At 44.5% G+C, this 24,563-nt stretch overlaps 1 protein-coding gene and 1 long non-coding RNA gene across 6 annotated transcripts in view; one reads left to right on the forward strand and one right to left on the reverse strand.

The window, feature by feature from the left end:
* Positions 1-24,563, reverse strand: part of BCAS1 (brain enriched myelin associated protein 1) — a 102,107-nt gene that overhangs the window by 72,158 nt on the left and 5,386 nt on the right. For all 5 annotated transcript variants that reach the window (XM_053574217.1, XM_053574218.1, XM_053574219.1 and 2 more), the window contains exons 2-4: positions 21,878-21,954; positions 18,847-18,925; positions 832-1,403 (exon numbers count right to left, since the gene is read on the reverse strand). In XM_053574217.1, the coding sequence (XP_053430192.1) occupies positions 832-1,403; positions 18,847-18,925; positions 21,878-21,949 (723 nt within the window). In that variant the 5' untranslated portion in view covers positions 21,950-21,954. The remainder of the gene's footprint in view (positions 1-831; positions 1,404-18,846; positions 18,926-21,877; positions 21,955-24,563) is intronic.
* LOC128573801 (uncharacterized) lies at positions 14,246-22,576 on the forward strand. The gene is made up of 3 exons (XR_008376550.1): positions 14,246-14,527; positions 15,429-15,519; positions 21,929-22,576. It is a non-coding gene; the product is annotated as an uncharacterized LOC128573801 (long non-coding RNA).

Here is a 24,563-nt window from a genome sequence, read left to right on the forward strand (position 1 = left end):
GCCCTAAACTTTATTCTCAAGTTCTGAAAAAATAATATTCTTTAAAAGTCTGTTAATCAAGGAAAGGGGTGCCTTAAAAATATAATGTATCAAGTTTTACTTCCTTTTCATTTAAGGAGCTCTTTTCCTGCCCTGAATACAAATAAGCTTGCTTAAGTTGAAAAGCAAATGCTCTCTTTAATGTCAAAAAGAGCCTGCCTCTCCTGGCTCAGGAAACAAAGCAACTGATTCAGGATACCACCTAAAAAAAAAAAAAAAAAATCAGGTTTTCACAAAGGTATTGCTCCGGCTTGTTGGAAAATAATTAGTGCACTAAAGAGTCTGCCCAGAGCTGGAGAAGCTCTTTCTGCAAACCCACATCTCAGTGCAGAAGGAAGTTAAAGATCAATCTGGGCCGTTCAGAGGGAGCAATAAATTGCCTCCGACTACAGCCCCTGACCAGGCTGCCCCTCAGCAAACTGCAGACACAGGAGGGTCTCTCAGGAACGGTCTCGTTCCGTTCCTGCCTTTCCCTCCAGACTCCACGATCAAAAATGCAACCTGTCTGCTTCTGCCTTTGAAAAATGGAAGGGCGACTTCATCCGTAGGTAAGTCACTGCTTCTTTTATTTTACACGAAACAGACAGTGCTGCTGTTTCTGTCCTTCAGACCCGTGTTTCTGCGGGTGACACGATGTGACAATGTGTTTTTGTTCTAGAAGGGTCAATTTGCTATCTCGGGGGTGCTGGGTGAGCAGATGTGAGTGCAGCGGTGTCACCCCACCCCGCCCCCCCGGGCACCCACCCTGTCCCCAGCACCCACTCAGGGCCACCTAGGCCTTCTCGCACTCACCTCCCCTCCAGGGGCGACATGGGACACGCAGGACGCTCCAGGGACCTCGCCCACCTCGTCTCGGCGCTCTGCCCTCTCGGGTTCCTGCCGGCTGTCCACAGGTGCCTCTTCCCGTCCCTTGTCCAGTTTGAAGAATTTGTCAAAAAAGCTGGAGTCCTTGGGCTTGGCGGGCGCTGCTCGCTCGGCCTCTGGCGGGGGCGGCGCGGGGTCCCACGCGGCGGGGAGGGCCTGGTGGCCGCGCGTGGTGGGCCCGGGGGTTTTATCCACGGCGTGGCCCGCTGCACCTGCTCCCAGAAGCGCCTGGCTGTCACTCGGGCCTTTGTCTGCCGAAGCTTCACTGGGGCTGACATCGAGCGCCACTGACCCAATGGATGAATCTGTGGCTTGGTCTCCGGTACGTCCTGGTACAGGCCGAGTGAGCGTCAAGAAAAAATGCGATTTAGCAGCTGGTGCCCGGGGGTTGGCCTCCTTCCCAAGATTCTTTCCGTTGGCATCTGCAGCAGCGTTCATCCCTGTCGTCTTGGGGGACGAAGTGGCCACATTAACCTCCTGGACTCTTCTTCCCAAATCAACTGTAAAAGCAAACATAAACAGCGCTGATTCAACCGAGCTGGGAAGCTCAGGGATTAATAATGGACTGCAGATGTTTTACATGCAAGGGCCACAGTGCTAATTGGGACTGTGTCACTCTGCGAGGCAGAACTGGGCCATCTAGATGCCTTCCGACCCCGTTCCCCTTGGGAGAGGGGACCAGAAGGTGGGGGGGGGGGGAGATGCCAATTATTGGAAAGTTACTAGCTGTTAGGTGCTATACAGTGACCCTGGATGTTCTTCTGTCTTCGCAGGAACCCTCTGAGAAGCACATCCTGGTGATTTCAAGTGAGAGGCAGCACAGGGGTCAAAGGCTTGGGCTCTGCAGCAAGAACCAGGTCTCTCGGCCTCAGCACCATTGAAGTTTGGGGCCGGATCGCTCTGTACTATTGGGGGTTGGCCTATGCTCTGTGGGATGTCACAGCATCCTGGCCTCCATCCACCAGATGCCAGTAGCATCCGCAGCTCAGACAACCAAACATTGCTAGAAAAAAATCACTCATGTTGGAGAGCCACTGGGCTAGAATTAGTCTGTTCAAATCCAAGTTATCTTACTTTCTGTCCCCTAAGATTCTGCTAAGATGAAGCAAATAATAAAACCTACTTCATCATTTTTTGTGTGTGTGTGTGAAGATTATGTGAGTTAATATTCTTTGTTTTATTTTTTTGAGACAGAGTCTCACTTTTTGTCACCCTCTACAGTGTGTCATGGCATCACAGCTCACAGCAACCTCAAACTCTTGGACTCAAGGGATCCTCCTGCCTCAGCCTCCTGAGTAGCTGGGACGACAGCTGCCCACCATGATGCCTGGCTAGTTTTTAGAGATGGGATTTTGCTCTTGCTCAGGCTGGTCTCGAACTCCTGAGCTCAAGCAATCCACCTGCCTTGGTCTCCCAGAGTGCCAGGACTATAGGCATGAGCCACCATGCGTGGCTCTTGAGTTAATATTCTTAAAGTACACAGAATGGTGCCTGGCATATATTAAGTGCTCAATAAATGTCAGGAATGTTAGTGATTAGCATTACTCAGAGTGAGAATACTGACAGCTAGAGAGGTCAGTTTACCCCCCCAAGGCTGCTCAGTAAGTTGATAAGTCAAGTTTGGCTTAAGGTAGAAATCTGACTCCTAAAATCATACTCTCTCTGTCTACTGTGAGACTTACACCAGCATAGACTGGGAAGAACGCAGAAGATTTTAAGAAGTAATACACAGCTGGACATCGTGGTGGGCGCCTGTAGTCCCAGCTACTTAGAAGACTAAGGCAACAGGATCACTTGAACCCAAGAGTTTAAGGTTGCTGTGAGCTATGATACCATCGCACTCTACTGAGGGTGACAAAGGAAGAGTCTGTCTCAAAAAAAAAAAAAAAGTAATACAGTACTCAGAGAGTTTCTTCTTTGAAGGCTGAAGGCACAGGTGTCCACTAAAGTAGGCAAATTAGCCTTTGGGTGAGTGCAGAGTTAAAGGCACAGGGTTAACCCCCAAAACCTTGCCTGCGGGTATAGATGTTGCCCCCGCTTGGGAGGGGCACTGTTTTCAACATCCATTTCCTCGTTGACCTCTGCCTTGATGTTTTTTTTTTCTGAGACAGAGTCTCACTTCGTTGCCATCAATAGAGTGCGATAATATCACAGCTCACAGCAACCTCCAGCTCTTGGGCTAGGGCGATTCTCTTGCCTCAGCCTCTCGAGTACCTGGGACTACAAACACCCACCACAACGCCTGGCCATTTTTGCTGTAGTTCCGACTGCTGTTTTAGCTGGCTAGGGTCAGGTTCAAACCTGTTACCTTCAGTATATGGGGCCGGTGCCCTTCCCACTGAGCCACAGGCGCCACCCAATACCAAGAAGTTTTTAAATCACAGTTAAAGATGAAGATTTTCTGTTAATCAGCTGTGTGATTGTGGACAAGTCACTAACAATCTCTGAATTTCCTTGTTTGTAAAATGGGACTATTAGTGGTTCTCTTGCAAGCTTGTCCTCACCCTGAAAGGAGAGAACTCATGCTAAGGACGTGGGGGAGGGCTTTCCCATAGGCTGCGCTTCCCAACACAGATACTGTGATTTTCAAGGTTTCTCCCATGCCTTTGATGCATTTGTAGCCAGACACTTCTTCATGTCTGTTTATGAGAAGACAAAGAGAAAAAGAAAAGGGAAGTATCGAGATTTCTTTGATCTGCACACACTGCTTATTAATATGTAGCGAGAAACACCCCCGCCCCCAAGGCACATTAGTTAGCAATTCTCTGTTTGCTCAACTCTAGTATCTCACAGTGGGTAGAGTCAGGAAAAAACAAAGGAGGAGAGAGGGCGAGCTGGCTTCTTGTGCAGCAGAATGGTGTCTTCTCCTGACGCATGGAGGAGCAGAGAGGAAACTGGCCGGGATTGCACAGGGAAGTCACCCTGCCAGCACGTCGGCTGAATCTTCAACCTCCTCTTAACCTTTTTTCTGTGGTCCAGGAATCGATTGTGCCAGCAGATATCATACAAAAAAAAGGGAAAGGGAGAGAATAAGGAAGGATAAAGGGACATATGAGGGTGCAAGTTAGTGAGCAAGGCGACAGAAACATCAGAGTGAATATAAATGAATTGTGAAGATGGTCCCTGCCAGGAGAAGAGGAAATCGTTGACAAAAAGGGAGAGGCTGAGATTCAAACAAGCAAAGGCTTTTCAAAATGCCAGGAACGTCCACTGAAAATCCACAATATTTCCCTCCCTCCCTTACCGCCTGGCTGGGCACCAGAGGAGCTAGTGGTGAGAAAAGAGTGTTACAGCCGGAAAAAAAGTCTTTGAAAAACAGTAACAACAACAAAACATGAAAAACCTTCCCATAGCCAGACCTTTAAGAAAGTGCCAATATTGAAGAAAAGAAAGTGCCAACATACTGCTTTGAAAAAGGGTAAATTCCTTATAGCCAAGTATCTGGACTAGATTTCAACACGTGTAGAGATTGTAGCAGCAAATTACCGCTTGACATCAGAGAATGGGTCACGTGTTTTGATATTTTATTTTTTGCTTTTTTTGGTTTTGTGTTTGTTTTTTGAGAAAGTCTTACTCTGTGGCCCTAGGTGGAGCGCTGGGGCATCATTGTGGCTTTCAGTAACCTCAATCTCTTGGGCTCAAGAGATCCTCTTGCCTCAGCCTCCCCAGTAGCTGGGACTACAGGTGCCTGGTGTAACGCCCGGTAGTTTTTCTATTTTTAGTAAAGATGGGGTCTCACTCTTGCTCAGGTTGGTCTTGAACTCCTGAGCTCAAGCAATCCCTGCCTCGGCCTCCCAGAGTGCTAGGATTACATGTGTGAGTCCCTGTGCCCGGCTGTGTTTCAATACTTTGTAAGAACACAGAGTTTTTAGATGGTATGTTCCATGCCCAGACCTGGTGGGTACGCACGTAAGTCTATCACCTGGGTTTCCATTTCCCTTGCTAAGACACTCACCTCCCAGGTAGGCATGTGACCTAAGACTAATAAAAATAAATCCTATGATTTTTGATAAACCTTTTAGAACAGAGTTGCACTCTTTGTGCTGGGTCAGCAAACAAACAAGTTGGACACTTGAGGTTGCAGATGAAAGCAGAGCCAGAGAGCCCAGGGAGCAGATGCCCAAGGGTATCACTTAGACATCTAGAGCCAGCTGTGCCTGAAGCTGAACTTCAGTATTGCTCGAGCACATCACCGGTTCTCGCCTTATGCCAATTACATTGAACATATACTCAGAGACTTGGAGAGAATTCCAGGGATTTGGTTGGAAATTGTTTCACTTATCAATTAGCATCAATCAGTACTCCTGCAGGAAGCCATGTCCAGGCTCTTCGAGTCTGTCTAGCAGGGATTTGGGATGGGAGAGAAAATGGTACAGAGGTTGCAATGTGAGAAAATGAGTTGTAAGGAGCTGGGTAGAAAAGAAAAACACCACCAACACTTAGGCATCTCAAAAAAAGTGAAAGGAAAAATCCCCTTGGGAAAAAGAGATTAGAGTCATTTGAGACCACAGATAAACATTAAAAATAAATAAAATGTGTTCTAATACAAGCATACACGCCCACACCCCATCTGTGTGAGCCATTAGGAAGAAAAGCTCTCGGAGCCAGGGGGTTTAAAATCTCGCAAAGATGGGGCATGCCTCTCTCACATTATTATGGGAAGAAGAGAAAACTCCTTCTAGAAGGCTAAAATGAAGCTCTCAGTTGCTGTGAAAAATCTTGGGAGAAGTCCGTTTTAAATCTAGTTTCAATAAAAAAATTTTCTCATAAAACATACATAAGGATGACATGCCAGAGAGATTTTGCTTTTCATGAAAAAAAAAAAAAAAAAGACCCAAGAGTTAGGGAAGATGAAAAGAAATCAAGTAAGAATGAAAGTGGTAGTTTCCGCACATTGTACCCCTCGATTGCACTAATGGACACAGCTATGATTTAACAATAGGAAAAGGGGAAAAAAAGAAAGAAAATGGCAGTTTCCAAATATTTAGAAGATAGAGTTGAAAAATTTGATCTTAGTGCAGAAAAAAATATTTTGTACTGCATGCATTGTTTTTAAGGGAATGTCACGTTACCTAGATATGTAATTGAGAACTTCTTTCCAGTGGTATCTTTGTGTGATTAATTGTTAAGAATTTGGATAGTGGATCAGAGAGACCTGCTTTGATGCTTCACCCTTCACTTATTTAATAGGTGGTCTGGGCAAGTAACCTCATATTGCTATCTCTCAGCTTTCTTATAACATGGACATAAAAATAACATTGCCTCTTCCAAGGGGAGTTATGGGGGTTCATTGATTTATTTCCCATAATGTGCTTATCATAGCCTGGTATATGGTTGGTGTTCAGTAAACAGTAGTCGTTTTTGTTATACGTATGTTATTATTATTATTATTTTATATTTTTAAATATAAGCCATAAGGAAAGAAATTACTCCCATAGTTTAATCTACAAACATGAGAATGCTGGGAAGACTTTTAAAAATGGTAATGATATGAACCAATTATCCTCAGAAATACAAGAATCTGGGCCAGAGAACTTTCAGGAATTTTGACCATTTTTACAGTACCAAGTATGCTCATCAAAACAAGCTGCTTTGTCAGAGTTCTAATTATATATTTAAATATATATGCATGCGCACACACACACACATTGTTTATATTACAATATTCAAAACTTCTGAGGAAGGATTCCCTTGTTGCTTTGCTTTTATTTTTTCATGTGCTGAAACTCCTTACTGTGTTACTTCCAGTTCCAATCTGATGGAGTCTCTCCTTGTGTCCCCAAGGGTTGCAGGTGGACGCACCAGGAAGAACTGACCGATGGGCAGTATGCAGCACCTGTTAGGGAGGGTAGCTCAGTATTCTGTTAGTCCTGCAGCTGAAGGACCCTCAGAGCAAGCACTGGAGATGGGGGCAGGTGGAGTTCACCACACAGAAACTGCTGCAGGGTGAGTGTTATTAGTTTGGGACTCCGGAAAAAAGAGCCAGGGAACAGTAAGCTCCCAGGGGCTCTGGGGAGAAGGACGCAGGAAAGTTGCATACTCAAGATGGCATGACTTTCTTCAGAGTTGCTATAAAAATGGCCAAAAAACACTCAGAAAGATGCTGACCTTCCTCAGTCACTGGGGACATGCAATCATAATCACAACAGGACACCACTTGACACCCCCCTGGATGGGTGTAGGGGGCAGGCAATAACCAGCGTGGGTGAGGATAGGAAAAACTGGAACCTTCACACTGCTGGTGGGAATGTCAAGATGCCAAGTTGCTTTGGAAAGCAGGTGAGCAGTGCCCCAAAAGTTAACCACAGAGTTACCGTGTGACCCGGCAATTCTATTCCTAGGTTCATACCCAAGAACATAAAAAGATATGTTCATATAAAAGCTTGTACACACGTGCTCACAGCAGCATTTTCATAGAAGCTAAAAAGTGAGAACAACCCAAACAACAGATGGATGGGGGAACTAAATGAGGCACATCCATTTGATGAAGTGTTATTAATACTCAGCATCGCACGTGCTTCGAAATACGCCACGAGAGAAGCCAAACGCAAAGGAGAACACGGGGGAGGGTCCAGATTCCACATTCAGAACAGGCAAATTCATAGAGACAGCAAAGAGATGAGGGGTTTGCCAGGGGCTGGGGCCAGGGCGGTGTCCGTGTTTGAGGGGTGAAAATGTTCTGGAATTAAGAGGCGGGGATGGTTGTGCTCGCGGGTGAATAGACAGCGAATTGAACCCTTTGAGAGATGAATCTACGGTATGTGGATATTCTAATTTTTATTTATTTATTTTTTTATTGTTGGGGATTCATTGAGGGTACAATAAGCCAGGTTACACTGATTGCAATTGTTAGGTAAAGTCCCTCTTGCAATCATGTCTTGTCCCCATAAAGTGTGACACACACCAAGGCCCCACCCTCCTCCCTCCATCCCTCTTTCTGTTCCCCCCCATAACCTTAATTGTCATTAATTGTCCTCATATCAAAATTGAGTCCATAGGATTCATGCTTCTCCATTCTTGTGATGCTTTACTAAGAATCATGTCTTCCTCTTGATATGAGGACAATTAATGACAATTAAGGTTATGGGGGGGGAAGCAGAAAGAGGGATGGAGGGAGGAGGGTGGGGCCTTAGTGTGTGTCACATTTTATGGGGGCAAGACATGATTGCAAGAGGGACTTTACCTAACAATTGCAATCAGTGTAACTGGCTTATTGTACCCTCAATGAATCCCCAACAATAAAAAAAAAAAAAAAAAAGAATCATGTCTTCCACATCCATCCAGATTGGATATTCTAATTTTTAAAAGAAGATGCAGCGCAGAGGCAGGAGGCGGGGAATAAACAACAATGAAGAGGGATGAGTCACAGAAGAAGAAACGAGCTGGCGTTTCACCTGAAAAGATGTTCACAAGAGCGGAGACAAGCACCATGGAAGGCCAAGGATGCTTAACCTTCCACCTATCAAACTGGGGAAAAGGTGCTCAGCAGCAGACACCGTCAGTGAGAGTAACTTTCCGGCACCCTTGGAGAATGATTTAGCCATATCTATCAGTATTTAAAATTTCACAAACACCGAGAAGTTCTAATTTCCACTTCTAGAATAAATATGAGCCTATAAACATAATTGCATAGAAGTTCAAAGACACGTGTTTTGAACTATTTGCAGGACTACTGTTACTGTGACAAAAAAATCCCAGAAAAGACCTAAACACTCATCAGTAGGGACCTGGTTAAACAAATTATCATATGTCCTGACAGTGAAATAGTTCACAGGCATTAAAGTTCTCCAAAACATATAGTAAGTGGAAAAGCCGTGCCTGACAGTACATTCCCATTTGATTTTTAAAAATCATACTGGGAGGTAGAGGAGAGGATTTATATTTATACTTATAAATATGCACCCTTAGAATACCTCTGGCCACAAGAAATTGTCAAGTATTTGTGTCTAAAGAAGGAAATTTGGGGCTGGGGTCAGGAGCTGGCAGAGTTAGAGCGGGGATTTTTCCTCCTGTCCTATCTTACCATGTACATTGCTCAGAATGTGTATAAGGGAAACTTAATGAGCTATTTCTCATAAATGCCTATATTAAAGAAAAACAGAACTTAGCCAAACAGAAACAGCCAACAAATTTAAAATTATATAACAGAGACTTTCCAACAGGATAGTCAACTAGGTAACTGTAATCAATGAAATAATTCCTTTATTATGCTTCCACATTGTTTTTTTTGAGACAGAGCCTCAAGCTGTCCCCCTGGGTAGAGTGCTGTGGCATCACAGCTCACAGCAACCTCCAACTCCTGGGCTCAAGCGATTCTCCTGCCTCCGCCTCCCAAGTAGCTGGGACTATAGGCACCCACCACAATGCCTGGCTATTTTTTGGTTGCAGCTGTCATCGTTGTTTGGCAGGCCCAGGCTGGATTTGAACCGCCAGCTTAGGTGTATGTGGCTGGTGCCTTAGCCGCTTAAGCCACAGGCGCCCAGCCTCTGCTTCCACATTTTCTCCATAAATACTTGCCACTGATGCTTTGTCATTGAAACATTAAACCTCTTTCAGTCTGGTGTTCCCCAATCCATGAATTCTTTAAGTTTTTATCATGCCTCCGATTTTTCTTTTATGAAATATAGAGCAAAAAATAAAGAAAAAACATACAGAAGAAGAAATATTGAGTTGTCCAGTTTGGCATCTTTTGGACGGATGTGAGATGAGCCAAGAAAAAAAGGGAAAGAAAATTTTCGCCCAAACAATAATAACAGAAAATATGACTGTATTTATTCATTATGTGAATTATGAAATATATGTAAAATTAAAATGAAACAAATTAAAATGCAGACCAGCAGTTGTTTTGGTTATCTATGGCTGTGTAACATGCATCCCCAAAATGAATAACTTAAAACAACAACGATTTTTTTTTTTACTGTGACACAGTTTTACTGTCTTATGAAATAGCTTTGTAAATGCAGTGTACAGTACAATTTAATTAAATGGCGGTCAATCCACTTTCCAACTTCGCTACCATAAACTACCATTTTATCATGTTCAAGACTGTCAGTGAATTTAGGCAGAGACACCAGCAACAGCTTATCTCCGTGCCAGGAGTTTGGGGCTGCAGCTGTAGTGCTTTGGAAGGATGAAGGTGGTTAGGATGTTGGCTCCCTCAGGGATACCTGGCTGGAGACTTAGTTCTGGCTGTGGCTTGTTTACCCAGTCCTTGCCCAGATGGCATCTATTAGCTGGAATGTCCATGATGGCTTTTTTACCCACTGTTCTGGCTCCTAGTTGGAGATTTCTAGAATAGTTGGGGACTGGCTACACATCTCTTTCTTTCTTTCCTCCTGGATTCTTCATGTGGCTAGCTTGGACTCCCTCTTAGAATGACAGCCTTGGGAGAGTTGGACTTCTAACATTTTGGCTAGCTTCCCTCAGAGCTGGTGCTGCAAGAGACAAAGCAGAGAACTTTGTCTGAACTTAGCCTTGGACACCAGGCATCATCCCTCCCACTACCTGCTATTGGGTGTAGACAGGACCAGCTCAGATTTGAAGGGAGAGGACTCTACAGGGACAGGAATACCAGGAGGTACAAATTACTGAGAGGTGGGGGTGTGTTTGTGTGTGCCTCTTTGCAGACTATTAACACAACGATACAATAGGGAGTATACAATTATTTTACCCAACAGAAATTCTCTGCTAGACCTTTTTGGTGAGAAAAGGCACTAAAAAGAATTTGAGAAGGATGAAACTCACATGGGGCTCTTGCTCATTCCCAAGGACAGCGTGGCGAGGTAGCATTTGCTCAAAAGGAAGAGCCGGTTTTCAGAATTCTCTCTTACTACTTTAGGCTAAAGATGACACAGTGCAAGGTAGGGAAAGGAGGAAAGGGGAGTGCCTCTGAGGATGGGGTGTCCAGCAGGGTTTCAGGAGGAGAGCTGAGGCTAAGGAGCTCATCAATGAGATACATATGATGGGAAGAGAAAGAAAAGCAGCGTTTAGGAAATGAGGTCGATCCCTTTACTGTCTTTTGAAAGGCCTTAGTAAAGATAGGAGCTACTCCTCCCCCCCCCCCCCCACCGCTCAATTATAATCATTCTTTGGAATCAACTCTGGCAGATGCTATCGGTTCAATAGCACGTCCACTCTGGTCCCCAAACTATATTTTTTTCCTTGCTCCTCTGAGGGATGCTCCATGTCCCAGCATCGCACACAGTTGGAAGTGGCCGTGGGACCTGGCTCTGGACAATGAGACGTGAGAGGACGCCCGCCCGGGAGCAGGGGCTTCTGGGAAAGATCGTCCTTCTGTCCTAATCAAAGGAGAACAGAATAGTGGCTTATCTTGGCCTTTCCCTGTCTGTCTTTGGATCCCATCATGCACAGATGTGGTGTCTGGTTCTGTGACCGCCATCTTGTGAGCCGGAGGGACATAACTGGCTCACTTACTTGGTGTCCTGATGCCGCTGTCAGGCTGCTATACCAAATCTGGACCTCTCACTCTAATAAACAGTGATTTGTACTTAGTTTGGGCTATAGTCCTCACCGCTGAGCACTTTGGGACCCAGGAACTTGCCCTTCAACCTGGCTCCTTTGCGACCACTGGCCTCATGTACCTGTGTTCCTCCATCAACAATGTCCAAGACCTCCATGTATCCCACACCCTGTGCTAAGCTCTGGGACTGTCTCAGTAACAAAGGATGACAAGTACTCTGCTCTGAGGGACTTTTATGAGAATGGTAGACACCCAGATTTTAAAAAAAGATCAACTGGGGGGAAACAGTGGATGCTAAGAGGGCACATCTATTTGCTCCCTTTCGGACCAGCGAGGCCACTGGATTTTTCACTGTATCACGTAGCTGTGATTTTTGGCACTGGGTCTCCCATTCCCTTTTGCCCAGGTACCGATAACGGCAAATTCTTCTATTCTCACTATGTTATCAGCAGAAGCCCTTCGCTCAAGGTAGAATTTTCAATCCAATAAAAGGATTCCACTTGTATCTTTTTTTTAAAAGCAAAATTAGACAATTCTTTTTTTGAACAATGGACTAGGAAACAAAAAGGAAGATATTAATTTTAGAAACTTCTTATCCAGGTGAAACAGAGACATTCTTCTCTTTCTGAAAAATGACGTGTCCTGGCAGATAAAGTGGGCCTTTGCCTCTGCCATCCATTAGCCATGAGTACAGAGCCATTTTTCTTTTTTTTTAAAAGAGGGGACTAAATGTAATAAATTTGCTAGAAAGAAATTGAAGAAGGGTGGAAAATGAGGCATTTTTTCCAAAGATCTGTGATATTTTAGGCATAAATACACAGGTGGGAACATCTGGCCAGGTGAGCAATCAGAGAAAGGGAGCGTCACAGCAGACTCTGCTTATAGCTCTGTCCTGACTCCTTTTATCCTGTTTATCTCATGCCAGCTGCTGTTTTCATAACTCCCCACAAGGTTCATATTATTACTCCCCTTTTACAGGTGCGTCTGAGAATACAAGACTTTTGGCAAGGTTATATAGCCAGCGAGTGGCAAAGCCAGGACCTTGTGCCCGGGGCTGTTAGACGCCAGTGCTTCAGCCTGCATACACTAGTTTCCTATGGCCGTGTAACAAATGAACAAAAGGCCTAAAATAACACAAATATCTTACAGTTCTGAGGGTTGTTAAGTCAAAAATGGGTCAGCTTCTGGAAGCTCTAGGGGAGAGTCTATATCCTTGGCTTTTCCTGTATCTGGGGCTGCCTGCATTCCTTGGCTTATAGCCTCCCCCTGTTTAAGTCCAGCAGGGGAGTCTCTCTCTCTCTCTCTGTCGGGGCCACTGTGGTTGCCAGTGCCACATGCAGGAAACAGTCAGTACATGGATTGAAAGTACAAGCTTGCAAGAGGTGAGGCTCCCCATCGATGCAGGAGAGCCCTGAGTAACCTCCGCCGTGGACTTTATTGAAACGCTATACAACAGGTTTGGGGGCCCCATGTACAAGGACTAGGTGCTTAAGGATCCCGATGTGCTCTTTCCCCACGGGCTCGACTCCCACCCTGATGCACCACAAATGTTCAAAGTCCAACACCTTCTTACTAACAAGCCACCAATCTTATCTCATTAGAGCACCAAGTTGCTTGAGCCTTGTCTCCAGGCTGCAGACCATCTCCATGCCGGCCAGGACTGTCCCGTTCCCAGAGCCTCCCCCAAGAACCCTGACGGTTCCTGTAGGCCTTGTGGTCAGTCTCCCACGTCTTCCTCTCTCATCTGCTCCTCTTGCTACATGTTCTTTTCCTGCTTTGACCTTCCTGCCTTCATCTTTGAAAGGCCCTTGGTTCCACCTGGACAATCCAGGACCATCTCCCCTTCTCACGATCCTTACTCGAGTATGAAAGCTCCTTTTACTGTGTAAACTCACACAGAGTTCAGTCACAGGTTCTGGGGATTAGCATGTGAGCACGGGAGGGAAGGAGGCACATGACCCCGTGTCCAGGCTTTGACCTGTTAGGCTCTTTGACTTTAAAACTAAATCAGTGGCATAAACAAGCTGCATCCTCTGGGGCTGCCCTCTCATGGGTGATGTATTAGCCCCAGGGGGCAAAAACTAGGGGGAGGATGAACAAAACGTGTTCTTTTTCTGTATGAAGCCCAGATATAGTATGTACGCAGACACGCAGCCTGTCTGCGCTATGGCAATTTCATACTTGGGATTCTCTTAGCTCTTGATGCATGGCCTCATTTAGCTCTGGAAGCTGCCATGGAGGCCACCACTTCCCCACCTTCCTTCTTTGTCCCACCATCCATAGCCCTGTACCTCAGCTCTTCTTGAGTGAGAAGGCGGCTCCAAGTCTCCCTTGCCAGCCGACGGGCCTTTTAAAACTGTATTTGGTATACTGAGGAACAAAATGTTCATTAAATCCTAGCAGCCTTCATGCTTTCCTAGCGCTTGGTTTTCTGCTAATGCTGGCCGTATATCTCTTTAGGGGAGGTGTACAAGGGTCTTTTTCAAAAAACACACTAGAACACAACTCTGTTCCTGAGGTGGCTAAAAGCCTTTCAAGTATTTACTTCCCAGAATCTCTAGGCTCAGCCTTTGTCCTCTCTTTTTAGCTTTTGGGTGAAAAAGGTAAGAGCATCAGCTGTCCTCCTGCCACCTTACAGGCTGGAAAGTGACCATTGGATATTAATAGGGGTGGTGGCAGCTCGGTGGTAAAGTCTTACTAACGGGAATAGGGTGTTCTTTTTCTAGGATGATTAATTTGGTCTGGCCTGGAGGTGGTGTATGGAGCTGGGACGTTCTGTTCCTTCCAACTGCCTGATCTCTGAGCCATCTGAGATTTCGTTTCTCTTTCGCAATTCACCAGAGTTGCCTGTGAACAAAGCCACATAGAGATCCCTGCATTCAACAGGAGGGGTGACGTGTTCAACTGGGTGGTCCACCTCCAAGATTGTTTCAGGGAAATGTGATAAATTTACATATCACACATGATGGTGGGAGGTCAGTGTCTTCAGAGGTCTCCTCCTCCTGGGGCCGTAGACAGGAGCCCCGGAACAGTCTGACAAAATAGCTAAGAGATATCATGTCCTCAGGAAACACCTCCTCACCAGGTCACTTTTCTCCAGGCACCTCCCTCCGGCCGTAAATTCAAAGGAAACAACAGAACTGGGTGAGCAGAAACACCCCTCTAAAAGGGAAAATGGGTTTTTTTCAACAAAAGCATTTTTTATTGAATTTAATTTTTTCTGCCTTGAGTTGATGAGTTGCTTTTGACTATGTTGATTTTTGAAAACATTAAAAACTTAAAAAAACAACAATTGGGCCGCATTTTGAAAATCAGATTTATCTGATTGAGATATAATTTATCTACAATAAAATTCACTGATTTTAATAGCATGATCTTGTGCGTTTTGACAAATGTAAACACCACCATAATTAGGATTAAAGAAAACCTCTCCACTGTCCCCCAGAACTCCCTGGTGCTTCTTTGCAGGGACTCTCCTCCTATCATCTCCGGCCTCTGGCAACCACGACTCTATTTTGTATCACTGCATTTTTCCCTTTTCTAGGATTTCAGGTAAATGGATGTTGCCTTTTCCACCTGGCTTCCTTTTCTTAGTGTAAGGATTTTGAGCTCCTCCACGCCACGGCACTTACCAGCAGTTCATCCTTATTTACTGCTGAGGCACCCACCATCTGCTACGGTCTTAACATGTTTTGCCAAATGGATACATTGAAATTTAACTGCCAATGTGCTGTTAACAGGCGAGAACTTTAGGGGATAATTATTAAGTCATGAGGGCAAATCTCTCACGGATGGAATTATGAACTTTATTGAAGGGCTTGAGGGAACAAATTAGTCCCTCTTTTGCCCTTCTGCCCCGTGAGGACATAGCATCCTCCCTTCCAATGAACACAGCAACCAGGTACCATCTTGAAAGTAGAGAATGAGGCTCTCACCACACACTGAACCTTCCAGGGCCTTGGTCTTGGACCTCCCAGCTTCTGGAACCATAAGAAATAAATTTCTAGAGTTTATACATGACCCAGTGTGTGGTATTTTGTTACAGCAGCACAAATGGACTCAGGACTCTCATGTGGCCTACGCTAATTGGATCAACCATTCTTCTGCCAATGGACATTTTGCTGTGCATGTGTGATGTGAGTATATGGGAAATCTCTGTACCTTTCTCTCGATTTGGTGGCGAATCTGAAATGTTCCCTTAAAAAAATCTTTTCCAGGGCGGCGCCTGTGGCTCAGTAGGTAGGGTGCCGGCCCCATATACTGAGGGTGGCGGGTTCAAACCCGGCCCCCGCCAAACTGCAACCAAAAAATAGCTGGGCATTGTGGCGGGCGCCTGTAGTCCCAGCTACTTGGGAGGCTGAGGCAAGAGAATCGCTTAAGCCCAGGAGTTGGAGGTTGCTGTGAGCTGTGTGTGGCCACAGCACTCTACCGAGGGCCATAAAGTGAGACTGTCTCTACAAAAAAAAAAAAAAATCTTTTCCAAAAAGGGGATGATGATGATAATATTGCTAATAAAATGATGGTAAAGATGTATAGGCATTTCTGCAGGGCATATTACAGCCTCAATGCCTGCTTAAAGAGCTGCTATGTTACACTGAAATACAGTTGAAGCTGGTGTTGATGTTACTAATGAGTGAGCATCGTCTGAAACTTTTTAAGAACCAACATGTATAGTTTCCAAGTTATATAAATGTATGATTCTCATTTCAAAGCCTGTGTATCCCAGTGGCCAGCTTCGGCACCGTTTTCATCCAGAGCTAGAAACACAGTCCGCTGTGTGCACATCAAAGTGTTAAAGTTGGACTCAGAATTTAAAGCCAGGAAGAGATGTAGGGTATCATTTTGCCCAGTGGTTGGCAATCCTGTCTATAAATCAGCACGTTCTAGAAAGCTTGCAACCATTCATGGTCTCAGGCTCCTACCTTTGGGTATTCTGAATAGCAGCTATGGGATGGGACCAGGACGTGCAAATTTTTATTTTATTATTATTATTATTATTATTTTTATTTATTTATTTATTTATTTTTATTAAACCATAGCTGTGTACATTAGTATGATCGTGGGGCACCATACACTTGGTTCATATATCGTTTGACACATTTTCATCACATTAGTTAACATAGCTTTTGTAGCATTTTCTTAGTTATTTGGCTAAGACCTCTACATTCCACATTTACTAGGATTCACATATACCCTTGTAAGATGCACCGCAGGTGTAATCCCATTAATCCCCCTCCTTCCCCCTCCCTCCCCCCTCCCTCCCCTCCCTTTCCCCTTTCTCCCTATTCTTAGGTTATAACTGGGTTATAGCTTTCATGTGAAGGTCCTACATTAGTTTCATAATAAGGGTGAGTACATTGGGTACTTTTTCTTCCATTCTTGAGACACTTTACTAAGAAGAATATGTTCCAGCTCCATCCATGTAAACATGAAAGAGGTAAAGTCTCCATCTTTCTTTAAGGCTGCATAATATTCCGTGGTGTACATATACCACAATTTATTGATCCATTCGTGGATCGATGGGCACTTGGGCTTATTTTTGAGACAGAGTCTTACTCTGTTGCCCTGGTAGAATGCTATGGCATCATTGCAGCTCTCAGCAACCTCAAAGTCCTGGACTCAAGTAATCCTCTTGCCTCAGCCTCCCCAGTAGCTGGGACTATAGGTACCCACCACAATGCCCAGCTAATTTTTCTATTTTGAGTACAGATGGGGTCTCACTTTGCTCAGGCTGGTCTCAAACTCCCAGGCTTAAGGGATCCTCCTGCTTTGGCCTCCCAGAGTGTTAGGATTACAAATGTGAGGTACTGTGCCAGGCCCAATGTGCAAATTTTTAATAAGCTCCCTAGGAAATCCTAAACCCTCTGAAACCAATGATATGAATCATCTCCTCATTATTTAGGAAAGGAAACTGAGATCCAGAATCTTATATGTAAATAACAAAAAACCACAACTATAGTATAATAGTGACAGGTAATAAATCCAGAAGACTTATGTGCAGGCTTGGAAAACTAAGGCTTGGAAAAGCAATTCCTAGATATGCTTTGAGATGAGATTTTACTACATTTGATACCTATGTTAAAGGTACTTTATTAGTCTCACTTTCCAGATGAGGAGCCTGAGGTTCAGGGAGGTTAAGTAACTTGTTCAAGGTCACACAGTTAGCAGATGACAAAGCTAGCAGTCTGATTGTATAGTAATTGTAATCTGAAACATTGGGCTATACTAACTTTTTTTGTCTTTTGATGCACAGTCTCACTTTGTTGCCCTCTGTAGAGTCCTGTGGTGTCATAGCTCACAGCAACCTCCAACTCTTGGGCTCAAGCGATCCTCTTGCCTCAGTTTTTCATTTTTAGTACAGACAGTGTCTCACTTTTGCTCAGGCTGGTCTCGAACTCCCGAGTTCAAGCGATTCACCCACCTCAGCCTCCCAGAATGCTGAGATTATAGGTGTGAGTTACCACACCTGGCCGATATTACCTATATTACCTTTTAAAATATAATCTAGGACCTGATTGCTTTAGAGGTATTGAATTCATAGTCTTATACTCTAAAATAATGTCAAATAAATTCATATATTATGAGTTTTAAAAGCTGCCTTCATCTAGGCAACATTCTGTCATCTTCAATAATTTACCAGTTTCTAAGGAATTCCTAACTATTCAGTCCTGCGTTAAATGCTTTATGTCTGAGCTCCTGGAATACTCTCAGCAATTCTGCAATTCTCCCCACTTTAGAGATCAGAAAACTGGCTGGGTTCCCACAGCTCAATGGTAGAGCTCAGAAAACCAAGGCTTGGAAAATCAAACGCTTTGTTCCATGTCTGAAGGGCAGGGATTCTAACCCAGGTCTGACTCCAACAGGCAAGCTGTTTGTGTTTCCCACTTCCTTGATTTTATCTTATCTGCTGTAAATCCTCAGTCTCTCCTGAGAACATATTCAAAAGAGACAAGTCATTGTTATGGATTCCGTTGGGTTCCCCCTAAAGATGTGGAAGTTTTAATCCCCTATGAATACGGCCATATTTGGAAATCGGGTCTTTGCAGATGTTCAAGTTAAGATGAGGCCATTGGCAGGGGCTCTAACCCAGTGTGACTGTTGTCTTACAGAAAGGGGGATTTAGACATAGAGACAGGCTCGTGTAGAGGCAAGACCACGTGAAGACCCAGGGAGAAGATGACATCTGCCTCTGTGGAGTCAATTCTCCCACAGAGCCCTCCAAAGGACCAGCTCTGTCCACATCTTAATTTTGGACTTCTGGCCTTTGGCACTGTGAGACAATCAATGGTGTCTTTCAGCCACCCAGGGTGTGGTACTTTGATCAGACAGCCCCAGGAATTAATAACAAGGATTCTCAAAGTGAGGCAGTGGCCTCAACCCCTTCACTTTGTTTTGCTGTGAACAGCATCGGTGGACCCTTCCCCACCACAGAGGGACAGGGCTCTCTCCAGCACGGCACTGACCTTCATCGAAGCGTTGGACAGTGTGGGTTGACACCACCACTGGGACCCCATTTGGAGCGCACTGACTGTCGTGTGCCACCTGGAACAGAATACATGGCTCTGTGAGTCAGGAAAATTAGACCAACTCGAGGAAGCGACTCAAGGCGACCAGGGTGCCTCCCAAAACTCAAACATAAAGACTGTTTCTAGAACCTACCCAGAGCTCTATTATGCCTCAGAAAAATAAAACAACCCACTCCAAGGGCTGGACTCCTGGAGCCATGAGAGCCCTCCAGTGTTTGTGCTGCAGCTCAGATGGCCCCACACCCAGCTGCAGGCACTGAGTCAGGGGTGGTACAAGAATACAACACGAGGATTCTGAAACCTGTGATGTTAGTCTCACCCCACTCTCTAGACAAAATCATCACCAGATCTTTAGTCAAATAAACGCTCAAATACAGGAAGTTCCTTGTTGGTTTTTCTGTTCCACACCCCAACCTGCATCTTCATTGCTGCAATCTCTTTTAATCTCTTTTAGGCCCCTCCCCTGATATCTTTCCTCTTGTGTTATTTATTACCAGCATATTAAAAGATTATATATAGATACATTTACACACACTCCCATGGAAAGAAAAATAATTGCAAAACAGAATGTTATATAACGTCATTTTTGCAATAAAATAATATAAATTATACCACATTAATGAAATCTTGATTATATGCTAAGTACTTTGCATATCATATCTTATTTTGCTAATACTATTATTTCTAAGAATATAGGTTAATGAGAGAGAGAGAAATAAAACCAGAAGACTAAATATCACTCCTAGAGATGGAAGACTTCTAGGGGAATAGAGATTTCTTTTCTTTGTATTTTTGTCATGGTTTGAATTGTTTAAAATAAATCTGTGTTTCTGAATTTACCATGAACTCTACCGAGACATCATAAGATCCCCATGTCAAACTGTTTGGCCTAGATATTACAGCCAAATCATTTGGCAGTCCCGGGTCTATACTTGGCATGTAAATTTGATTTATTTGATCAACAGAGTGTTTTAAGTGTTTTGAAATCCGTTGTCAATCATTAAAAATCAGGAGATTTCACGAACGCTGCTTTCTAACTCCTAAGGAAAAGTCTCCTTACCGTGGCTGGAGCCAGCACTCTTCTGTTCTGGCGTGGGCCCCTGGCTCTCCATCTTCACTCCCCACTGCTGTGCTCATTTTTGTTACTGATTTGGCTCCTGGAAGCCTGAAGTTTCCAGATTTAGCTGGACTTGGAATCATTTGTGGGGCTTGAGAGACTAGTAACGGCCCATACCCAGTGACTGTCATTTTAATTGGTCTCAGGTGAGGCAAGACATCAAGTGTTTTAAAAGTGGGCTGCATAATTCTTTTTTACTTTTTTATTTATTTATTTTTTTGGCCAGGGCTGGGTTTGAACCTGCCACCTCTGGCATATGAGACCGGCGCCCTACCCCTTTGAGCCACAGACGCTGCCCAAGGGCTGCATAATTCTAATACTCATTTCAAGACTGAGACCCACTTTAAAGGGGTATTTGAGTTTTTTTTTTTTTTTTAACTCCCATTTTATTTTATTTTTCAGTTTTTGGCTAGGGCCAGGTTTGAACCTGCCACCTCCTGTATTTGGGGCTGGCGCCCTACTCCTTGAGCCACAGGTGCCACCCAAGGGGCATTTGAGTTTTTAGGCAGTTTCATCAAATCCAAACTATTCTGAGCTGGAATTTCCTCTGAGATACAATCAATACTTGGTCATAGGTATTGTTTACTACATGTAGTGAGGCTCCTAATCTATTTTCCTTTTTGTTTTGTGACAGACGCTCACTCTCTCACCCTGGCGTCATAGTTCACAGCAATGACAAACTCTTGGGCTCAAGTGGTTCTCCTGCCTCAGCCCCCCAAGTAGTTGGGACTACAGGCACCCACCACAATGCCCAGCTAATTTTTCTATTTTTAGTAGAGATGGGGTCTCACATTGCTCAGGCTGGTCTTGAGCTCCTGAGCTCAGACAATCTGCTTGCCTTGGCCTCCCAGAGTGCTAGGATTGCAGGAGTGAGCCACTGCGCCCGGCCAGGGCTCCTAATCTTCAACTAAATTGATATAAAACAAACTGGTGGTGAAAAGCTAGGCCTTCTGCTCCATGGTTATAGACGATCTATGGAGAATGTTTTATTTTCTGGGTCTCAGCCCTTGAGAGAGATGTTCTGAAAGAGGGTCCTGATTCGAGTAGGTCTTCATACATCCCAGCAGCTGAGGAGCCTTGAAGATACTGACACTTGCTTTCACACCCACACTCAGTTTCTGATTGAATTTGTCTAGTATGCAACTCAGGAATCACAAGTTTTCAAAGTGTCCCAAGTAATTCTAAAGTGCAGATGACACTGTGAACCACTGATCTAAACCTGGGTTTCTCCTCCTCAGCACTGGGGCCAGATCATTCCTTGGAGTGGGTTGAGGGGCTGTCCTGTGCATTGAGGGGCGTCTGGCAGCATCCTTGGCCTCTATCCACCACATGCTAGTAGCGCCACCCCCCCACCTGAGCTGTGACAATCAAAAATAGCTCTAAACGTTGCCAAGTGTCCCTGGGGGGTTGGGGGGTTGGGAGGGGTGTTGGGGCAAGAATAACCCACAGTTAGGAACATCTGGGCTAAACCTACTTGGGAACAGGTACCAAACGGTTTCAAAGGAATCACCTGTGAAGCTTCTTTTTTTTTTTTTGCAGTTTTTGGCTGGGGCCAGGTTTGAACCCGCCACCTCCAGCATCCTGCTCCTTGAGCCACAGGCACCACCCTGTGAAGCTTCTTAAAGCCAGAGAATCTACGGGCTCCCACTTCTTCCAGTTCCCCAGTCTCAGGAGGGCTCACAACCTGCATTTTTATCAAGATCCTTGATGGAGTCTAGAGGTTCAAATACAACTGAGCAACCCATCCTTAATCCTCTCTATGTGGTGGGCACCGGGCAGGCAGTTTATTCTTCCATCTTCTCTAACACTTCCTACTAGTAGCCAATGTCCCCGTGACTGTCACCATGCTACCTTGTAAGTCTCTGCTTCTGATTCATTCTCTTGGTCTTCTTCTTTTTGTAGAACGCTCATCTGGTTTCCCATTGCTCCTGCAACAGAGAAGAAAAAAGAAAGGAAGAGAGAAACAAATCAAAACCAAAAGCAAACCGAAGTCTTACGTGGGAAGGTGAAGTGCAGATCCCTGACAAGTCACCCTCTGGGTGCGTTTCACAAGCGGAAGTTAGAACGAATTGCTTGTATTTGTTCTGAGCAACGGAGAGGAGATTTTGGATTCATACGTAATACATCCAACAACGTCAAATGCGGCTGCAATTTTCAATTGCATTTCATCGCCAGGAGGGAAATATTTATCATCCGCAAAAGTGCATTTGTAGATAACACATTTTTCCTCCTAGCCAGAGTCACAGATATCATATGAAGGAGACTTTAGAATGAGGGTAATTGAAATAATACTTCTAATTTTTAGTTTTCCCCCTGTTAACTCCCTGTAAAAACCAATCACAGTACTTAGCACTGTTTTATTATATACATCTTTGGGTCTATTTTCATTCATTCATTCATTTAATAAATATGGTCATGTGTCCCTTAATGACAGGGATACACACTAAGAAACATTGTTAGGTGATTTTGTCCTTGTGTGAACATCATTGTGTACCAACGCAAACTGAGATGGTGCAGGCTTGCTGTATGCGTAGACTGGATGGGACAGCCTGTTACGCGTAGGTTACAATACTGTTCAGCATGTCACTAGTATTTGTATATCTAAATGTATCTAAACTAGTATTTATGTATCTAAATATATCTAAACATAACAAAGATACATTAAAAATAGGGCATTATAATCTTATGGGACTACTGTTGGTACATTATATGTTGTGGACCAAAAGGGGCATTTGTAGCATATGACTCTGTATCTAATGCCCTAGCAAGCACGAGGGTCACGGCTCTGAATTAAATGATGAGCCCTCTGAGTCCCTGGGCTGAAATCTGGTAAGCAGACAGACAAGAAACAAATGGGCAATGAATACACTGACAAGCTATTTCCGATAGTTGCAAACAGCATGGTACAGTGGTTATGGGTGTGCAGTTTAGAGCAAGAGTGTTGGGCTTGAATCCACCCTCTTTCCCTCACTGCTGTGTGTCCTGAGGAGGGTTAGTTAGCCTCTCTGTGCCTCATAAGACTACTACAAGGACTCAATGAATTAATGCTTATAAAATGGTTAAAATAATGTCTGGCTCAAGATAAGCAAAACACATGTGCTTATTACACAAAAAGACATACGGTTCTATGGTCTGAATAAAAGCAGATTAATAATATTAACATGAGGTCGGGGCAACACAGGAGAAGGCTGGGGGTGGCTGCACTGGGTAGGACAGTCCTGGAATAACCACTAACATCATCTGAACGTTGGGGAGCACAATGGAATATTTATTTATTTATCTATTTTGGGGGTACAAAGTCTCACTATGTCACCCTCAGTAGAGCGCTATGGTGTCACGGCTCACAGCAACCTCAAACTCTTAGGCTTAAGCAATTCTCTTGCCTCTGCCTCCCAAGTAGCTGGGACTACAGGCACCCGCCACAACGCCCAGCTATTTTTTTGTTGTTGTAGTTGTCATTGTTGTTTAGCAGGCCTGGGCCAGATTTGAACCCGCCAGCCCTGGTGTACAGGGCCGGTACCCAAACCACTGAGCTATGGGTGCCAAGCCCTGTATATTTAATTGAATATTTAATTAATGGAATATTTTATTGATGTCTCTCTTTCCCACCAAATTGTAAGAACCATGTGGTCAGGGCCCTGCCTGCTTTAACCCAGATTTGTATCTTCTATTCTTAATAGTCCATTTGCATTTATTAGGAGTTTAATTATTACTTGTTAGTTGAATGGAGGGAATAACCATCGATCATTATGGCTCACATGACCTAGGGACGTGATTACATCATCTCTGAACACCTCATGAGTCTTGTTACGATAATAATGAAAACAGTAAATAATTATTTAGCACATGCTCAGTTTTGTAAACAGTGCCACCTCATACAAGGGCCATGGATCCCGCAGCGCCCCTGTGGAACAGAAGTGTTGTGATTTCACTCTCAATCTGAGGACGCTGAAGCCCACAGAGGTTCATTTACTTTCCAGAGATCACCCAGTTAATGAGGGGAGAGGCAAGACTCAAACACAGTCTGCCTGTGCTCCTACCAACCACCAGAATGTTCTGCATATGATTAACTCCCCTAAGAAAGGAAGGCATTGAGCCTCCAAAACTCTCAGAAGGAAACACATCGAGAAAGAGGCTGAGCGAGAACTTGACCTCCAGTATGTCTGATTCCAGAAGGAGGGTCGTTTCAGCCACTGGAAAGATGAGCAGTCTTGAGATCTAAAGTTCCTTTTCCACACACACAATTCCAGTTGTAGCCTGTCTCCCAAGACCTGGCTCTCGCTCTGCTTTGGCTTTCAGAATGAAAATCAGGACTTTTGATTTCTGGCTGAAAGGAGGCAATGTGTCGCCAAGGTTTCTTGGGGGCGTCTTGCCCTTGTAGGAGTGTTTACTCCCTGCTGATAGATGCATTGAGCAATAGGAAACTCAGCCAAGAAAGGGGCCATGGACCCCACCACCTGCTCTCTTGCAGGAATTTGATACGTACCCAAATTTGGGGATTGTCTACGTTTCCTAATCACACCATGTCATAAAGCTG

Source organism: Nycticebus coucang, chromosome 21 (assembly GCF_027406575.1).
Source record: "Nycticebus coucang isolate mNycCou1 chromosome 21, mNycCou1.pri, whole genome shotgun sequence".
Lineage (NCBI taxonomy): Eukaryota > Metazoa > Chordata > Mammalia > Primates > Lorisidae > Nycticebus > Nycticebus coucang.